Source organism: Pan troglodytes, chromosome 1, assembly GCF_028858775.2.
Source record: "Pan troglodytes isolate AG18354 chromosome 1, NHGRI_mPanTro3-v2.0_pri, whole genome shotgun sequence".
Taxonomy (NCBI): domain Eukaryota; kingdom Metazoa; phylum Chordata; class Mammalia; order Primates; family Hominidae; genus Pan; species Pan troglodytes.
In genome coordinates, this window is record NC_072398.2 from 97,440,443 (window position 1) to 97,460,357 (window position 19,915).

The 19,915-nt window shown below is 43.1% G+C and overlaps 1 protein-coding gene and 1 non-coding gene across 3 annotated transcripts; both read left to right on the forward strand.

Moving 5' to 3' along the window:
• The first annotated feature begins 1,258 nt into the window (after positions 1–1,258).
• MRPL9 (mitochondrial ribosomal protein L9) lies at positions 1,259–5,389 on the forward strand. Of its 2 annotated transcripts, XM_513803.9 has the most exons (7): positions 1,259–1,712; positions 1,896–2,052; positions 2,546–2,670; positions 2,882–2,932; positions 3,485–3,586; positions 4,145–4,228; positions 4,855–5,389. In XM_513803.9, the coding sequence occupies exons 1-7, from the start codon at positions 1,560–1,562 to the stop codon at positions 4,984–4,986; spliced, it is 804 nt and encodes a 267-aa protein (XP_513803.2). In that variant the 5' UTR covers positions 1,259–1,559; the 3' UTR covers positions 4,987–5,389. The 2 variants fall into 2 exon arrangements, with proteins under 2 accessions (XP_513803.2, XP_009429790.1); XM_009431515.5 differs by lacking the exon at positions 4,145–4,228.
• Positions 5,390–17,318: 11,929 nt separating this feature from the next.
• Positions 17,319–17,422, forward strand: LOC112207023 (U6 spliceosomal RNA). The gene has a single exon (XR_002941509.1). It is a non-coding gene; the product is annotated as a U6 spliceosomal RNA (small nuclear RNA).
• The last annotated feature ends 2,493 nt before the right edge of the window (positions 17,423–19,915 follow it).

Below are 19,915 nucleotides of genomic sequence, written 5' to 3' on the forward strand. Positions count from 1 at the left end.
CTGGCTGCTATAAATAAGCTACATAGAATTATAAACTGTAGAGAATTAAGGGATATCTTTTAGGGGACTATTGCAGTAATCTAGGAGAAAGTAGTGTCTTATTCCAAGGTAGAGCATTGGAGGTGGTGACAAGTGGTTGGATTCTGGAAATACAAGTGCTCCTTGACTTAAAATAGGGTTATGTCCTGATAAACCCATAGTATGTTGAAAGTATCATAAGTTGAAAATGCATATAATACACCTACCAAACACCATAGCTTAGCCTAGCCTATCTTAAACATGCTCAGACAACTTAGCTGACAGTTGGGTAAAATCATCTAACACAAAGCCTATTTTATAATAAAGTGTTGAATATTTACTATTGATGTCCTACTGAGTGCACATCACTTTCACACCATCACAAACTCAAAAATTGTAAATCCAAGTCAGGGACTATCTGTAATTTAAAGGTAGAACCCACAGGATTTCCTGATGGAGTATGAGAGAAAAGAGTTAGAATGGAAAGAATGGAGTTTCTGTCAACTGAGAGGAAAAAGGCTGCAGATGGGGCAGTTTTGGGGGCGAGGGGGGAATAAATAAATTAGTTTGGGACAGTTAACTTTGAGGTGTCCTTTGGATACATAAGAGGAAAATGACGAATAAACAGTTGAATATTTGAGACGAGTTTGGGAGATGTCTAGGATGGAACTAGAAATTTGGGAGTCATTGGCATATAAATGGTATTGTAAGCCACGAGACTGGATGAGATCAACAGTGAGTGTATACTGAGAAGAGTAAAGGTTCAAAAACGGAGTCCCAAGGGCATTCTAAGAAGCGGGGGAGAAAAGGAGAAATCAGCAAACGAGACTGAAGAAGACCGGTGTCCAGGAGGCCAAGTAGTGTATTTAGGAGGAAGGAGGACTGGTCAGTATGTTTAAGGGCCAGTCTTTCCATAATCTCTGCCAAATGGACCTTCTTTCATCCAGTTTTTATGGTCTTCTGTCCAGTACTGAGACCCTCCCCAGAGGGAACTGTCGCGGCCTTACCATAGTTGCTTTTTTTTCTATGGTTTACATAGCTTGTGATTTAGAATTCTCCTTTATTAGCTTAAATACTGCAGTATAATGATTAAGGGTCAGGCTCCTCCTGGAGCTGGCAGAGTTTTCCAAGGGATCCCATCCTTTACCACTTTTAGGTAGATTTGAAGTAAGGAAAAGTGAGAGCATCATTCATTCTCCGGTCAGTATCCAGTCATCACAGAACGTTAGAATTAAAAGTTACCCCAGCAACTAGAGCTACAGCAAAGCCCACACTTTCAAGAGGAAGAGCGTCTTTTCCGACATCAGTCCACCTAACACTCATTCCATTATCAGTCAGTAATTCTAGGCGTCCGTCACCTCTGCCAAAAAGTAAAAATAGGCAAGCCGCGGTGCCATCTGTTCCCCGGCCCGCTCCCCATACCCTCGCTCAGCCCAGACCAAAGCCGCGCCGGCGCGCCGCAGGCAGCCCTGGCGGGGGCCTTTCCTGCCGCCCGACGCCGGGGTCCTCCGTCAGGTCTCACTCATTCTGTGCCTGTGAACATGGCGGCGCCCGTTGTCACGGCCCCGGGCAGAGCTCTGCTGCGGGCGGGCGCTGGACGGCTGCTTCGGGGAGGCGTCCAGGAGCTACTGCGGCCGCGACATGAAGGGAACGCCCCTGACCTGGCCTGCAACTTCAGCCTTTCTCAAAATCGGGTGAGGGCTGAGTCTGGGGTAGGGGGTAGATGATACGCTCGAGTATTGTTTCTGGAGGCGCACTGGGACCTGGAGGGGGCCGATGTGGGGGTGGCGGGCTTTCCTTGAGGGGCTGGCGGCCGTGGTGGAGGGAGAGGGTGTTCCTTGTGGAGACTAGCTTACCGTCGCTTTCCTGGCCGCCAGGGCACGGTCATCGTGGAGCGCTGGTGGAAGGTACCGCTGGCCGGGGAGGGCCGGAAGCCGCGCCTGCACCGGCGACATCGCGTCTATAAGCTGGTGGAGGACACGAAGCATCGGCCCAAAGAAAACCTGGAGCTCATCCTGACGCAGTCGGTGGAGAGTAAGGCCCGGGCCGAGGCGCTTCCTCTCAGGCTGGTCCGGTTTGGCATCAGCTTTTTCTAGCCCGTCCCCCTCAACTATTTGCCTTGCTTTTTCTTTGTGGAAACAATCCAACTCTATATGTGAGAAGAGGAAGCCATAAAAACTATTGTGATTGTGACATTGGCCTCCAGCATTGAAAATTAAAACATAAAGGCAGCAATATTATTAACAAACAGTGTGTGGGGAGAGGAGCCTGACAATTTGTGCCACAGATACTGAAATCCTCCATGGGACAACTCCTCCCTCTATACAGGGGATATTAAATTTATACATCAAGTTCTAAAGAAACTAATTAGCAGTCTCTTAAATCTTGTTCCTAGTGAATATGAATTAGCATTTCTTTTAGGAAAAATAAGCACTGTGAGAAAGTAAGAGGTGCTTCTCTCTTTGACATATTTTCTTTAGGGACTCCTAGATGGTTCTAATTCCCCTGTCTCTGTTCTAATTGACAGATGTTGGAGTCCGGGGTGACCTGGTCTCAGTGAAGAAATCTTTAGGCCGGAATCGACTCCTTCCTCAGGGACTGGCTGTATATGCATCCCCTGAAAACAAGAAGCTGTTTGAAGAGGAGAAATTGGTGAGCTCAAAGGAAGGACAGAGAGACTTGGAGAGATAAAACCTCTTTTCTCTCGCAGCTTCCTTCCCTTTGACATTTAACTTGAAAATGAAATAGGAACTAGAAGAACAGGAATGCAGAAGCCCAATGTCCAACATAGGAATAGTCTGATGCTATTTAACATGGGCTCATTTTTCTTTTACTGCTTTTCATCTTTAACTTTCTTTTCTAGCTGAGACAAGAAGGAAAATTAGAGAAGATCCAGACCAAGGCAGGTGAGGCGGTGAGTAGAAACGTAAAAAGTATTTATTTGTCACAAGACTTACCAACCTCACCCTGAGAGTCTCCCTGATTCCCTTGAGGTCTCCTGATTGCAGACCCAAGAGTGGGAGAAAGGGGAAGTGTTGTGGCTGCCCCACAAAACAGGTATGGAGACCTCTTGGGAGATCCCTGATGTGTTGGGTGAAGTGCCTTAAAGTACCAAGGGAGGTCCCAATCTGGGAATCAGGGAACCCATGGAATAGTCTGAGATGAGGGCTCTGCCTTCAAGGATATTTACATACAAGTTGGAGAGAACATAGACACATGAGAAGATAATCAGTACAGGCGCCCACGACCATGCCCGGCTAACTGTTGTATTTTTGGTAGAGACAGGGTTTCGCCATGTTGGCCAGGCTGGTTTCAAACTCCTGGGCTGAAGTGATCCACTTTGGGAGACCCACCTTGGCCTCCCAAAGTGGTGGGATTACAGGTATGAGCCATCTTGCTTGGCTTGCATACCTTGTGACCCTGACATGTTTCCTCTCCTTTGACTCAAACTCATAATTCCTTTCAGACAGTGAAATTTCTAAAAAGCTGTCGCCTGGAGGTAGGGATGAAGAACAATGTCAAATGGGAGCTGAACACTGAAATAGTTGCCCGCCACTTCTTCAAGAATGTGAGTGTTCCCAAAAACCACTCTACCCCTGAGGTGGAAGCTGCCTCTGGAAAGGAGGCCTGGGATTGATCCCTTTGTTAGCAAGGGGTGTGATCATCCAGTTGTAGTTAAGGGAAGTATTCTTGGTTAGTTTGCAGGAATATGGGAAGGAAATGGCTAAGGACTAAGGATGGTCACATAGAATTTGAAGATTGATAGGAAAAGGTGGTGGTTTCCATTTATTTCCTGTCTACCTAGGGAAATGCTGGGGATTTGTGACTCACTGGAGAATTGTTACTTTTGTGGATGAAGTGGTTTTGGCCTCAAGCCCTGTTTCTCTTTGTGAATCTACCTCCCTTTCTGAGAAATCAGAATTGAATTTCTCTACTACCATCTATGAAGGTGTATGCCCTTCTCTCCCATGGAATCAGCCAGAGTAGACACCCCAGTTTTATTCATCCCTGTGCAGGGAATCCTGTAACCCTCTTTATGAGGTTCCCTAGAGTGGCAGTCATGAAAACAGAGTTCATTTGAGCTGAGATTTTTTTTTTTTTTTTTTTTTTTTTTTTTTTTTTGCAGCTTGGTGTTGTGGTTGCCCCACATACATTAAAGTTACCAGAAGAGCCTATCACACGGTGGGGCGAGTATTGGTGTGAGGTGACGGTGAGTGTTTTGCATACTTTCTTTTTTCTTTTTTTTCTCCTTTTCCCCCACTTTTTCCTTTTTTTCCTTTCTCTTAAAGACAGGGTTTTGTTTCATTGCCCAGGCTGGATTCAAACTCCTGGGTTCAAGCAATCCTCCCACCTCAGCCTCCCAAGTAGCTAGGACTACAGGCATTAGCCACCGCACCTAGCACCTACCTCTCCCTTTTTTCTAATTTTTTTTTTTTTTTTCGAGATGGAGTCTCACTCTGTTGCCCAGGCTGAAGTGCAGTGGCACGATCTCAGCTCACTGCAACCTCCACCTCCCAGGTTCAAGCGATCCTTCTGCCTCAGTCCCCCTAATAGCTGGGATTACAGGCACACGCCACCATGCCTGGCTAATTTTTGTATTTTAGTAGAGACAGGGTTTCCCCATGTTGGCCAGGCTGGTCTCAAACTCCTGACCTCAGGTGATCCACCTGCCTCAGCCTCCCAAAGTGCTGGGATTACAGGCATAAGCCACTGTGCCCAGCCCTAGCTCTCCTTTTTCTGACTGGGAGAAAAGTCAGGGTGAAAAGCTGGGATTAGGTGGTGCTAAATCTTACCTACCTGACTGATCTCTGAGAATTCCCATTGTTTTGTGTGCAGGTAAATGGGCTTGATACTGTGAGAGTGCCTATGTCTGTCGTGAACTTTGAGAAGCCCAAGACCAAAAGATATAAGTACTGGTTAGCCCAGCAAGCTGCCAAGGCCATGGCCCCCACCAGCCCCCAGATCTAAATCTACTCTCCCTCCAAGGCAGCAAAGCAGAATCAGGAGCAGTGGAGCAGAAATGTGCAAGCACCCTGATCTCACTCCCAGCTCTGACCAAATACAGAATTTTAGAGAACATCTGAAGACATCAGACTGCACTGCGTATACATGTTGAATTCTTCATTTTTGCCATCTTTAACTGTCATCACTGGGGCAGGGCAGTCTTGTTCCAGAAGTACCAGGCTGTAGATTTGATAAGCTAGATGCAGTAGACCGAAACCATCCAAAACCTGTTTAGCTTCTTCCTCCATTGGAGTTTATTGGGACAAACAGGAGAGCCAGCCATTGTCTCCAGTACTTGCCTCATTCTCATCATCCAAACTGAACATTTGTATCCCAAGCAGAAATAAAGAGATTATGTTCTTTTTAAGTAAGTGTTGCTTACTGGTCTTGAGTAGATGAGACAGGACATCCAATGGAGATTTCCTTGAGCCACAGAGGTTTGCTGCTAAAAAGGAAAGAAGAGAATATCTTAGACTGCATCCCACAGTTACTGTGGTATGAACAAATTGTGCTGAACAAGTTGATGATGTGTTTGGTCTTAACACTCTTCTTAGATACATTGATGTAGTCATCAATGTGAATAAGCACAATGGATTCTGCTTCTCTAAGATCTGAGTAAGGCCCAAGGGTAATTGTTGGAAAGCTGGGATGAAAGAAGCTTAAAAAGGGAACTTTTTTCCTTGAACCAGCTCCTGAAATTCTGAAAAAGAAGTTACCTTAATTTTCTAGACCAAGATTAAGATAGGGAGCTAGTCATAAGGTAACTCTGGAATGGATGAATGGATGTCTTGATGGGAGATAAACGAAAGTAGATAGTTTTCTTTTCTTTTTTCTTTTTTTTTTTTTTTTTTGAGACAGAGTCTTGCTCTGTCACCCAGGCTGGAGTGCAGTGGCATAATCTCAGCTCACTGCACCTCCACCTCCCTGGTTCAAGTGATTCTCCTGCCTCAGCCTCCCGAGTAGCTGGGACTACAGGCATGTGCCACAGCACCCGGCTAATTTTTTATATTTTTAGTAGAGATGGGGTTTCACCATATTGACCAGGATGGTCTTGAACTCCTGACCTCATGATCCACCCTCCTCGGCCTCCCAAAGTGCTGGGATTACAGGCAGGCATGAGCCACCATGCCTGGCCTGAAAGTAGTTTTCTGTAAGTTCAGAGTTTCATTAGTAGAAAAAAACATTCATTTTCAGGTGGATTGTGCCAAGGTCACTCAAATACAATGTGAGGTCATGCAGTTTAGGGTAGTAAAGATGGGATCATTGACTCCTTTGCTATCCATACCAGACATTGGTTTCTTTCCTATTTGAGCTCACCTACCACTCTGAGTCAAACACTTTCATCCCATCTCAGCTAATGAGAAAGTCTGCCATCAGTAGTTGCACTGATAACTATAGCCAACTTCATACTTGACAGAGCTCTGTAACTCAAGTGTGGCACTGGCACTATCTGAAATTTAGCATTTCTTCCCTCCCCACCCTTTTCTTTTTTTTTGAATGGGAAAATAACATTATTTCACATTAGGGAGTAGGCAGGCATCCAGACTCAGAACTGGAATTGCTTCTTGGTGGCATTGGGGACCATGAGCGTGTTGAAGTGTACCATCTTGCTCATGCTGGTGCTTACCCAACCATGATGATGTTGCTGATCTGGACATCCCTGATGCAAGGGGATGGGTGCATGAACATGTTCTTGTGCTTCTTGAAGCAACTGTACTTACACATGTAGTGGAAATAGTCTTGGTGGATGATGTTGATCTTTTGCATCTTTTATCTTGGTCACCATGCCAGACAGGATCCACCCTCAGATGGAGACGTTACCAATGAAGGGCAATCAGTGTAAATATAGGTGCCCTCATAGCCTATTTGGGCATATTGAAGCCCAAACTGATTTTTTTTTTTTTTTTTTTTTTGAGATGGAGTTTCGCTCTTGTTGCCCAGGCTGGAGTGCAATGGCACGATCTTGGCTCACTGTAATCTCTACCTCCCGGGTTCAAGCGATTCTCCTGCCTCAGCCTCCCAAATAGCTGGGATTACAGGAGCCCGCCACCACGCCCGGCTAATTTTTTGTGTATTTTTAGTAGAGACAGGGTCTCACCATGTTGGCCAGGCTGGTGTTGAACTCCTGACCTCAGGTGATCCACCCGCCTCGGCCTTCCAAAGTGCTAGGATTACAGGCATAAGCCACTGCACCCAGCCCCAGACTGATCTTATGGTCCTATAGGAACTTCTCATTGCCAGTATCTCCCAGCAGGACCCTCTTGTTTTGAAAGATGGTTGACTGCTTTTGGTAGGTACACTCAGTCTTGGATTTAACAGAACTTCTGAAAGGTTTGAGCCTCCATTAACTTGCAGAGACCCCAGTATTTAGGAAGCGCTAATCTAGATTGAAGCAGATGCATACACTTCTGTACCCCAGTTAATCCCTAGTGAGTTGGGGACACCCAGAATTAACCCCCAAACTGAAGCACAGAGTTCTGCCATCCTGGACATGCTCCTGAGGTTTGGGGAGGACCTGCAGCCTCGGCATGAGCCCCAAGCCCACTGAAATTTGCCATTTCAATGATCCCCATTCCTATTGTCCTTGAAATGGTAGGCTAATTAAACACACACAGCATCTCTCAACATGACCATCACGAAACTCTCTGAAATTGAGCAACGAGCACACATTTCACACAGCTAACCTTAAAAAGCATTTAAATACCTGCCATAGGTTGAGTTCTTGGCAAAAACACTCTGTGTTGGAGATTCACATGCAGGAAGTTTATTGGGAGGAGTTATCTGCATCAACACCTATTGGGGAGTAAAGGCAGTAGAATTGGGTAGAGGGAGAAATTGAGCTGATGCAGTCTTAACAAACGCCTCAGTCAATCAGGAGCTCAAACTAGGATGGCTCTGCAGGATGCCCCAGTAGGGTAAGTGGGCTGGACCTTATCTCCCCACTTGACCAGGAAAGGGGTATGATCTTGAGTGAGGTGGCTAACTTCAGCCAAAGGCGGTCCCTGGATGGGGCACAGGTGACAGCTGTCAGCGTTCTTAGCAGCTTCAGTCCTCAAGGGGAAAATATGGGCAGCACACCACAGTCAACAGTACAGTCCACCCTTTGCACTGCTCAGACTGATTTGTTTCATTAGTTCTGGAATGGTTTCTTCAAGATTCTGATGGATCTCTTTCTGGGGAAACTTAAAAGAGGAAGGTCTGGAACAGGCCACAGCCTCTGCTGCTGTAGCTTGAGTTTGCAACTGGCATTCACCTCCCTTCTCTACTACCTATTGTTGATCTTTCCCCAACCCCCCTGAGGGGGTTGTACCTCTGGTTCATGTGGGTTACCAGATGAGGTACCTGGCCATCATGCCCTTCTCAGACTATGACTGCACTTGTTCATTTATCATCAAAATTGGGCAAGGAGAAACATACTCAAGTGGATGATCTGGGTGCCAGATATATTCTTCCCTGTCCCCACTGTGTAATAGCAGCCCCACCTCCTGATAATGACTCATTTCCTTGCCTTGTTTCTTGGTAGTGATTTGGAGTAATCTAGTGCCTGCCATAGCTTAAAGTTTAGTGAGATTCAGTGTGTTCACTGGTGCAAATATTCCCCTTCTGGGAACCAGGACTTCTAAACCCTTAGAGACCAGAGTTGGGATAGAAGGCACAGTTTCTTCAATTGGGTCACTGGGAGTGATGATAATGCGGGCTGCTCCTACACCCACCCTTTGTTCCCCAGAGCCATATATTTTCCTTAAGGATACACTATTCAATGGCTATTGGTCTCAGGTATGTACTGCATCATGAAGGATGATGGCTTCTCCTTACAGGTTATCATCTCCAATCCGGTGCCTTAGCTGTGCTTTTAATGAGCACTCTATCAGGGAGCAGCTTCTGCATAGTATGGTATGTGATTAAAGCCAATCCTACCATCATGTGCCCAGCATTGTACCTCCTTGCTATCAAGTGGGTCTCTTGGTTTGATGCAATGTTGCACAAGATTTCAGGCCAATGGATCAAAATTTTGTAAACCTTTGGATGGTGTTGCTGACCGAGGCTGTGCAGGCAGGAAAGGCAAACCAGTACCCATAATATACATCAGTGCCCCTTCAAGATAGAACACTTCCCCTTCCAAGGTAGCAAGGATACAGTGTAATCAACTTACCACCAAGTGGCTAGACGGTTTCCTTGAGGAATGGTGACATCGGGCTAAGTGTCGGTCTTTGTTGCTGGCAAGCTGGACATTCACTGATGCAGTAGTTAGATCAGACTTGATGAGTCCATGATGTTGAACACTTGGATTTGCTCCACCATGGCTCCTCCGTTCATTGATCATTTTGCCAGCATTGGGGTGCCAGCAACAAAGCCTGGTTAACATTATTTGGCTAAGTCATTCCATCTGCTTGGTTGGTACCTTTTCTGTGGTGGATGTTATCTGATGGGAATTAACCTGCAATACAAAAATCATCACACTGTATACCCATTCTCGGGTATGTTATGTTCCTTTTCCCCACACTTCCTTGTTTTTAATCTTCCAGTTTGCCTTCCAGGCCCATGAGTCTATATATATTCTTACTTCTGGCAGGTACACAGGCCATCTAAGTGGGGCCATAGTGCAGCCACAGTGTATTTCCAGCCTACTTTCACCTAATGAGACAACCAGTACATTAACCAAGCTCAGCCTTTTTCCTCTTCTGTCATCAGGTCATGAGGGATCTCCGATCCATGTGGCTACAGATGTAAACTGAGAAAGCACCACCAGTGCATCAATAGTGGGTGACAGGGGATCTGGGCACCTGCTTATGTAGCTCACTTTTGCCTTCCAGCCCTGCTTGTTCCCAATTCTACATATGCCACTTTCATTTTATGAAGGATGACCGGTCAACCCACCCAGCCTTATGACTTGTGGGTTTGACAGAACCCAGGTTATAATACATCATGACTTAACGTCCCATAGGTAAGCACGTTGTCTCAACTAGGACTCAGTAGCATTCCAGGAGCTATCTTTTGAAAGGTGTATAATGCTCTGTTTCAGATGGCATGGCATTGCTCCAGCACTATAGGGGGCTGTGTGTGACTTACTATTGGGATTTATCACGAACAGTGTATGATCTTTTCTCACCACTGACACCTCTAATATAATATGGTGTCTTGTGATCCAAGCCGCAGGGCCATTTGTACCACAGTCTTGACCTGCTACAGAGCTTTTACCTGCTCTGGGACCCACTCAAAGTTGGCAGCCTTTTGTGTCACGTATGATATTTGTGTCAAAGCAACATTTCCAAGTATGGAATATGCTAGCAATAGACCCCAAGACATTTGCAAGGCATTGTGCTTTTTAGTGGTGAGAAACACGAGATGCAAAATTTCTCCTTATCATCTTTGGAGGGAATGTCCTGGTATGCTTCAGACCACTGGACTTTTAAAAACTTCACTGATCTGGCAAGATCCTGAATATTTGTAGGATTCTTGCACTACTATTTGAAGAAGATTTATCCTACCAAGGCCTCTGATACAGGTATCATTTCAGGTTCATCCTGTACAATTACCATGATGTCATCAGTGCAGTAATGGGATGTCCTATGGAATGTCCTAATGGTCCAGGTCCCTTCAGACTATATTATGACAGAGGCAGGAGAGTTTACATGGTCCAGAGGCAAAACTGGAAATGTATATCATTGCTCATCTCAGTGAAAGCAAGCTTTTATGATCTTCCTTTCTACAAGGATGAAAAAGGGTGCATTGTCCAGATCAATACATACCATGTAGGCTGCGTTAATCTTTTCCAGCAAAGATATCACATCTGGAACAGCAGATAGAATTAGCATTATTTGTTGATTGAGATTGCAGTAATCCATACTCATTCTCCAAGATCTGTGTGGTTTTAGCAGTTGCCAGACTAGTGAATTAAATGGCAATATGATGGGCACCACCACCTCTGCATTCTTTAGGTCTTCAAGCAGGGCACTAATGGAGTAATTTTTATTTATTATATTGGTCTGGAATGGTGGAGGCAGTTCCGGACACTTCATGTTGGCCTTCCTCACTATGATATTTCCTACCTCACAAACCAAAAAACCAACCTGGTTGTTCTGCCAACTGTCAAATATGTCTATTCCAACTGTCCATTAAGGACTCATGAAATAACCACTAGGTGAGTCTGTAAACCTGGTAGACCTACTGAGAGTCAGAGCTGGAGCTGGAATACAATTATTACCTACCCTCCACACCCTGCAACTCTAACAGAGGTCCATAATGGAGCTTCCAATCCTAGGGTGTCAATGTCAATGGACTCTATTCAACAGTGCTTTAAATGTTTGCATAGTCCTCTTTCTCTCCTGTGTCCTATGAAAATAAAAGGTCATAAGTCCCTGTGGGTTAGGATTGGGAAAATTACTACCTTATATATTTGTCATGGTGTCTCAGGGTCCTTTCTGCTAGAGACGTAGCCTCTTTAACAAGTTGTTTCCAGCTGAAAAATTGGCCCAAGAAGACTTCCACTTCTCCCAAGAAGGAAGTACAGCTACAGAAATTGCCTTCCCATTATACAACTATGAAACCAGATAAAATTATGAAAGAAATATTTATAGACAATGGAAAGCCAGTAGTGCAGAATTGTAACTGAGAAAAGGGAAACAAGGTGAGCCACATCATTGCCTCAGCTTAGAGGCAGTTTCCTGCACTGCAGAGAGGGGAGCCCCAATAGAGCCAGCAGTCTCATTGAGTGGAGAAAACAAAGATTAGAGTTGGTGGAGAATGCGTTGGCTAGAAATTAAGAGGGAAGGCTGGGCATTGTGGCTCACGTCTGTAATCCCAGCACTTTGGGAGGCCAAGGCAGGCAGATCACCTGAGGAAGAGAGTTCGAGACTGGCCTGACCAACATGGAGAAACCCCATCTCTACTAAAAATACAAAATTAGCTGGGTATGGTGGCGCATGCCTGTAATCTCAGCTACTTGGGAGGTGGAGGCAGGAGAATTGCTTGAACCCAGGAGGCAGAGGTTGTGGTCACCCGAGATTGAGCCATTGCACTCCAGCCTGGGCAACAAGAGCGAAACTCCATCTCAAAAAAAAAAAAGAAAAGAAAAGAAAAGAAAAAGAAAAAGGAAAGGAAAGGAAAAAAGGGAAAACACTGGAGACGAGGGAATGACACAGAGCGCTTTGGACATCTGCCAAGAGGTCCCAGACCTTAAAACTTTGGCTGAATACTGATATGTACATTAATGAGGCAAAATTCCACAAGGCAGGGGGTTAAAAACAACAACAACAACAGAAAATGAAAGGCCAAACAATTCTCAGAACTTACACAGGATTGGGAATATTTTGTTTGTGTTCCTCACAGCCCATATGAATAGATCCTATAATACATGGGGCATCATATAGAGACTTTAAAAGGACTCAGTAGTGGACACTAGAATAAAGGCTACTCTGGAGCCACCATGCAAAGCTTGAAAGCAAGCACTGATGATCGAACTGATACCAAGCATGCCAGAACCAAGTCCAACACTCATTAGAGAAATGCAACAAAACCTATCACTGAACAAAATAAAATTCCCAAGGTTTGACATTCAATTTAATATTATTGTACTGGATGTGGTGGCATGTACCTGTAGTCCCAGCTACTCAGGAGGCTGAGGCAGGAGGATCACTTGAGGCCAGGAGATTGAGGCTGTAATACAGTATGATCACACCCAAGAAGAGCCACTGCACTTTAGCCTGGGCAACACAGTAAGACCCCATCTCTTTAAAAAATGATTATAAAAAGAGATAAGAAAACATTACCCAGAACCAAAAGAAACAGTCCCAGAAATGTCAGAAATGGTGGAATTAGTAGACAGGACATTAAAAGAGATATAAATATGTGTTGTTGTTGTTGTTTTTTTGAGATGGAGTTTCGCTCTTGTTGCCCAGGCTGGAGTGCAATGGCGTGATCTCAGCTCACTGCAACCTCCACCTCCCCGGTTCAAGTGATTCTCCTGCCTTAGTCTCCCCAGTGGTTGGGATTACAGGCACCCGCCACCATGCCCAGCTAATTTTTTTTAGTAGAGATGGGGTTTCACCATATTGTCCAGGCTGGTCTCAAACTCCTGACCTCAGATGATCCTCCCACCTCAGCCTCCCAAAGTGCTGGGATTACAGGTGTGAGCCACCACACCTGGCCTGCATGTTCTTAAGAATTAAATAAAGGAAATGAAAGTAGACCCTTATTTCATACCATATATAAATATCAACTCAAAATGGGGAAAAGACGTATATGTAAGACCGGAAACAGTAAAACTACCAGAAGAAAACACAGGGGGAAAGCTCCATGACATTGGTCTGAAAAATGGTTTTTTAGATATGAGCCCAAAAGCACAGGCAACAAAATCAAAAGTAGACAAACAGAATTGCATCAAAATAAAAAGCCTCTGCACAGCAAAGCAAAAAATCAACACAGTAAAGAGACAACCTACCCAGTGGGAGAAAATATCTACAAACCGTACATCTGACAAGGGGTTAATATCCAAAATATATAAGGAACTCTAACAACTCAATAGCAAGAAAGCAAACGACCTGATTTTAAAAATGGGCAACGGGCCAGGTGCAGTGGCTCATACCTGTAATCCCAGCACTTTGGGAGGCCGAGGCAGGTGGATCACTTGAAGTCAGGAGTTTGAGACCAGCCTGGCCAACATGGTGAAACCCCGTCTCTACTAAAAATACAAAAATTAGCCGGGCGTGGTGGTGCGTGCCTGTAATCCCAGCTACTGGGGAGGCTGAGGCAGGAGAATCACTTGAACCTGGGAGGCAGAGGTTGCGGTGAGCTGAGATCGTGCCATTGCACTCCAGCCTGGGCAACAAGAGCAAAACTCCATCTCTAAAAAAAAAAAAGAGAAAATAGATTTTATGTGCTCTTACCACACACAAAAAATGATAAGTACAAGAGGTAATACATATGTTAATTAGCTAGGTTTAGCCATTCCACAATGTATACATATATCAAAACATCACGTTGTGCCCTATAAATATATGCAAGTTTTATTTGTCAATTAAAAAAAATAAAAACAGACCAAGTCAGGAGAAAAAGTTAAAAAAAGGAGTTTGTACTATTAACTTCACCAAGGCGTCAGAGGAGACATAGTATTTTAGTTCCAAACTTAAAAATATGTGAAACTAGGGGTTATAGAAATAAATATTTAGCCATTTTCCTAGTTGTCTTTTTGTAAAGGTTAACAGTTTCATACTGAATTAAATGTAAAATGAACATATTTAATCTATTTGTTAAATAATGTAAAGAAAAACAAAAATATAATGAGGAGAGAAATAGAAGGTATTTTTAAAAGACCAAAATGGAACTTCTTGAGATGAAAAATACAATATCTGAAATGGAAAATACACTGGATGGAACTTCTGCCTCTGGAAGGTTGGGGTAATGTACTTTGACCACTCCTAGAACAACCATAAACCCTGGAAATTATTTATTAAACATAAGAAGACTTTGAAAAGTGGAGAAAAGAAAGCAGACTGGATAGAAACCTCAAGACCCAAGAAACACCACAGTGGTGAGTTCTCCGAGTTTTCTTTTTGCTTCATTTATTCCACACTTGGAGCTGAAGAAACCAGCAACCAGGAAATGTCAATGGGCACAGACCAAAAAGAAAAAGAAAAGCTCCAACAAAAGCCTGTTTCTGCTAGCCAAAGGCACGGGGCAGTCTGCAAGACAGGAACTTTTAGCCATGCTACAGGGTGCCTAGATTAAACTTTATTCTGGGTGGTCTGTGAGGTGTTTCTGGATGAGATTAGCTTTTGAATCCATGGACTCAGTAAAGCAGATTACTCTCCCCGGTGTGAGTGGACATCATCCAATCTGTTGAGGGCCTGAATAGAACAGAAAGGCAAAGGGAGGACAAATGTCCCTGTTTTGCTTCCTACCTGCCTACTTGAGCTGGGACATCAATCTTCTCTTGCTCTTGGACTGGAATTTATACCACTGGCTCCCTTGGTTCTCAGGCTTTCAGACTCAGACTGGCATTACACCACGGACTTTCCTGGGGCTCTAGTTTGCAGATGGCAGATCATTGGGTTTCTCAGCCTCCATAATCACATGAGCCAATTTATACATATATTCCATTGGTTCTATTTCTCTGGAGAACTCTATTACCGTGGCCCTACCCCAACCCATGCCAAAACTAAGTGGGAAACCTAGACTTCCACTCTCTCAAGGTTGTAACAGGCCACCCCAATACCCTTACTAGAGTGGTGTCACACAAGGCCAAGTAGGGAACTGGGACTTTTGTCCCAGCCAGCCAGTAATGAGCCCTCCTCTCTGTGTGCATGATGGCAATAAAGACCGTGGTGTCAGTGGGGAACCTGGATATCCATCTGGCAGAAATGAGGTACCCCTCTGCTTTTCTGCTCAGTTGGTATCAGAGGAGGCCTAGTAGAGAGTCAGGACTTTAACCATCACCCAGAGGTAATGAGGCCACCTCTACCACAGTATCAGTAGACACCATGTGGGGCTGGAACAAGCAGCCCTATCCAGCAGTAAGGAGGAGACCTGTCCCGCTTGAGTGTCAACAGAGGTACAGTGGGAAATCTGAACTTCTACCTTCACCTGGCAGCAATGAAATGACACCCCCTCTCATGCCAATGCAGTGACAGACAAAGTTAGTTAAAACAAAAGTTTTAAATTAAGATCCAAAGTCTTATAACATAATACAAAAATGTCCAGATCTCAAACTGAATGAAAAAAGACAATAGAGGTCAACACTGAGATGGCAGCTATATTAGAATATCTGACAAAGATTTTAAAGCAGCTATGATAGAAATGCTTCAAGAAGCAGTTATGAACACACTTGAAAAAAGTGAAAAACTATACAACTTCAGCAAAGAAATAGAAAGTATAAGGAAGAACCAAATAGAAATTTTAAAACTATAAAATACAATAAACAAATAGAAAAGCTCAGTGGATAGGCTCAATGCCAGAATAAAGAGAAGAAAGGGAAGAATCAGCATACCATAAGGTAGAACAATAGAAACTACTCAGTCTAAACAACAGAGAAAATAGAGTGAGAAAATGAATAGAGCCCCAGGGACCTGAGAGATGGTAACAAGAGATCTAACATTCCTGTCACTGGAGTCCCAGAAGAAGAAAAAAGAAGGCAGGACTGAAAAAGTACACCAAGAAATAATGACTGAGAACTTCCCAAGTTTGTCAAGAGACATAAACATAGTGATTCATAAACATAGTGATTCAAAAAGATGAGGAAGGCCGGGTACAGTGGTTCACGCCTGTAATCTCAGCACTTTGGGAGACAGAGGAAGGCAGACTGCTTGAGGCCAGGAGTTCAAGACCAGACCGGGAAATATGGTAAAACCCCATCTCTAAAAAAAACCAAACCAAAACAAAAACAAAAACAAAACTACACACACAAAATATTAGCCAGGTATGTTGGCATGCACCTGTGGTCCCAGCTGTGAGAGGATCACTCAAGCCCAGGAGGTCAAGGCTGCAGTGAGCTGTAATCACACCACTGCACTCCAGCCTGGGCAACAGAGTGAGTATCTGTCTCAAAAAAGAAAAAAAAGAAAAAATGCTGAGGAAACCTCAACCAAGATAAACCCAAATAATCTGTGCCAAGACACGTTAAAATTAAACTTTTGAAATCAGACAAAGAAAAAAAACTCTTGAAAATGTCACTATAAGGAAACAAACAATTCAGTGACAATGGATTTCTCATCAGAAATCATGGAGGCCAGAAGGAATTGGTACAATATTTTTCAAGGGCTGAAGGAAAATAGCAGTCAACTCAGAATTCTATACCCAGAAAGAAATAGAATTCTATACACAGAAAGAAAAATCCTCCAGGAATGAAGAGGAAACTAAGACATTATCAGAAGTTTTCTTAGGAAAGCAAAAAGAGTTTGTCACCAGTAGACCTACTCTAAAATTGGCTAAAAGAGATTCTCTAAATGGAAAGGAAACAAAGAAAAAAGAAATCTTGGAACATTAGGAAGAAAAGACACAGTTAGCAAAAAATATCGGAAAATCAATAGACATTTCTTCTATTGAATTTTCTAAACTATGTTTGACAGTTGAAGCAAAAATAACAACACTTTCTGATTTTATTCTAAAGGTATGTAGAGGGAATGTTTTTAGAAATTATAAATTAGAGAGGGAAAAGGGACAAAGAGAGGGTTTCCATACTTCACTCATACTGGTAAAATAATGACAGCAGTAGGCTATAATAAGTTATGTGTATATATAATATAATACCTGGAACAACCAATAAGAAAGCTATACGAATATACTCAAAAACACTGTAGAAAGTGCTCACTTCAGCAGTACATATATTAAAATTGGAATGATACAGAGATTAGCATGGCCTTTGTGTAAGGATAACATGCAAATTTGTGAAGCACTCCATATATTTTTTAAATGCCATAGATAAATCAAAATAGAATTCTAAAAAATGTTCAAGTAATCTTTAGGAGGTAGGGAAAAGAAAACAAAGAAACAAAAATCGGGAAAAAAAAACCAGAACAAAAAATGGCAGACTTAAGCCCTAACATACCAATAACCACATAAAGATTAGTAGAATGAATTAAAAAGCATGACCCAAACTATGTACTCTCTACAGGAAACTTACTTTAAATATAATGATATGGGCAGGCTGAAAGTAAAAGGATGGGGAAAGTTATATCATGCAGACATTAACCAAATTAGCTGGGCTTGGTGGCAGGCACCTGTAACCCAAGCTACTCAGGAGGCTGAGGCAGGAGAATCACTTAAACCTTGGAAGCGGAGATTGCAGTGACCCGAGATTGTGCCACTGGACTTCACTCTGGGTGACAGAGCGAGACCCTGTCAAAAAAAAAAAAAGCCACAAGTGGTGGCTCACACCTGTAATCCCAGCACTTTGGGAGGCCAATGCAGGCAGATCACTTGAGGTTAGGAGTTCGAGACCAGCCTGGCCAACGTGGTGAAACCTCATCTCCACTAAAAAATACAAAAATTAGCTAGACATGGTGGTAGGCGCCTGTAATCCCAGCTACTCAGGAGATCAAAGCACAAGAATCACTTGAACCCGGGAGGTGGAGGTTGCAGTGAGCCGAGATGGTACCACTGCACTCCAGCCTGGGTGATGGAGTGAGACTCTGTCTCAAAAAAAGACAAACATTAACCAAAGGAAAGCAAAAGCGGCTATACTAATAATAGGTAAAGTAAACTTCAAAGCAAAGAAAATTATCAGAGACAAAAAGGATCATCATATAATGATAAAAAGGGTCAATCCATCAATAAGACATAACGATCCTGAATGCATATGCACCAAACAAAGGAGCTGAAAAATGTGTGAGGCAAAAACTAAATGGAACTCAAAACAGACACAGACAAATCCACAATTATATTTGGAGACATCAACACCCCTCTATCAAAAATGGATAGAACAACTAGACAGAAAATCAGCAGGTATATGGAAGAACTCAACAATATCATCAAACCAACAAGACCTAATTGACATTATATAGAACACTACACCCAACAACAGCAGAGTACACATTATTTAATGCTCTCACAGATCATATACCAAGGTGGACCATATCCTAGACCATGTAACAAATCTCAACAAATTAAAAAGTATTACACTATACAATATGTTCTCTGACAACTATGGAATCAAATTAATAATAGAAAGATAGGAGGGGCCGGGAGCAGTGGCTCACGCCTGTAATCCCAGGACTTCAGGAGGCCAAGGCGGGCAGATCACCTGAGGCCAGAAGTTCAAGCCAGCCTGGCCAACATGGTGAAACCCCATCTCTAATAAAATACAAAAATTAGCCAGGTGTGGTGGTGGGCACCTGTAATCCCAGCTACTCGAGAGGCTGAGGCAGGAATTGCTTGAACCCGGGAGGTGGAGGTTGCAGTGAGCCAAGATCACACCATTGCACTCCAGCCTAGGTGACAAGAGTGAGTAAAACTCCGTCTCGAAAATAAAGAAGATAGGAGGAAATTTTTCAAATACTTATAAGTGAAACAACACACTTTGTAAGAACCCATGGGTCAAAGAGGGAGTTTCAAGGAAATTTTTAAAAAATACCTTGAATGCCCTGAGTGCAAAGGCACAAGCCTGAAGTCTCAGCTTCTCAAGTGGCTGAGGCAAGAGGATTGCATAAACCCAGGAATTCTACTGGATGATTTAAGAAAAAAAAAAAGAGTTTTGAAATACATTGAACTGAATAAAAATGAAAACACAACCTATCAAAATTTCTGTCACACAGCTAAAGCAGTGCTGAGAGAAAAATATGGCATTAAATGTATACATTAGGAAAATCAAAAACTCCAACATCAATAATCTAAATTCTCACCTCAAGAACTTAGAAAAAGAAGAGCAAACTAAACCCAAAGCAAGCATGAGCAAGGAATAATGAAGATACCAAAAAGAACAGGAAATCAATGAGATTTATTTTTTTAAAATCAATGAACAAAATCAATAAAACAAGTAACTGTTTCTTTGGAAAAAAATTATTAAAATTGGCAGGCCACTAGCAAAACTGATGAAAAACAAAAAGATACAAATTACCAATATCAGGAATGAAACAACATATCACTATAAACATCAAAAGGATAAGGGAATACCATGGATCTATACACGTAAATTGACAGCTTAGACAAAATGGACCAAATCGAAAAACACAAATACCACAATGAACACAATATAAAATATATAATTTAAATAGCTCTGTAACTATTAAGGAAATTAAATTCATAATGTAAAACTTCTCCCACTCCCTAGGAAAGGAAATCTCCAGGCCCAGATAGTTTCACTAGAGAATTCTACCAAATGTCTAAAGAAGAATTAACACCAATTCTACGTAATAGAAATAGAGGAGGAAAGAACACTTCCCACTTCATTTTATGAAGCCAG

Coding starts and splice junctions, on each gene's coding strand:
- MRPL9 (XM_513803.9), top strand. CDS start 1,560: ATGGCGGCGCCCGTTGTCACGGCCCCGGGCAGAGCTCTGCTGCGGGCG. Junction 1,713..1,895: donor TCAGCCTTTCTCAAAATCGG/GTGAGGGCTGAG, acceptor CCTGGCCGCCAG/GGCACGGTCATCGTGGAGCG. Junction 3,587..4,144: donor CCCGCCACTTCTTCAAGAAT/GTGAGTGTTCCC, acceptor TTTTTTTTGCAG/CTTGGTGTTGTGGTTGCCCC.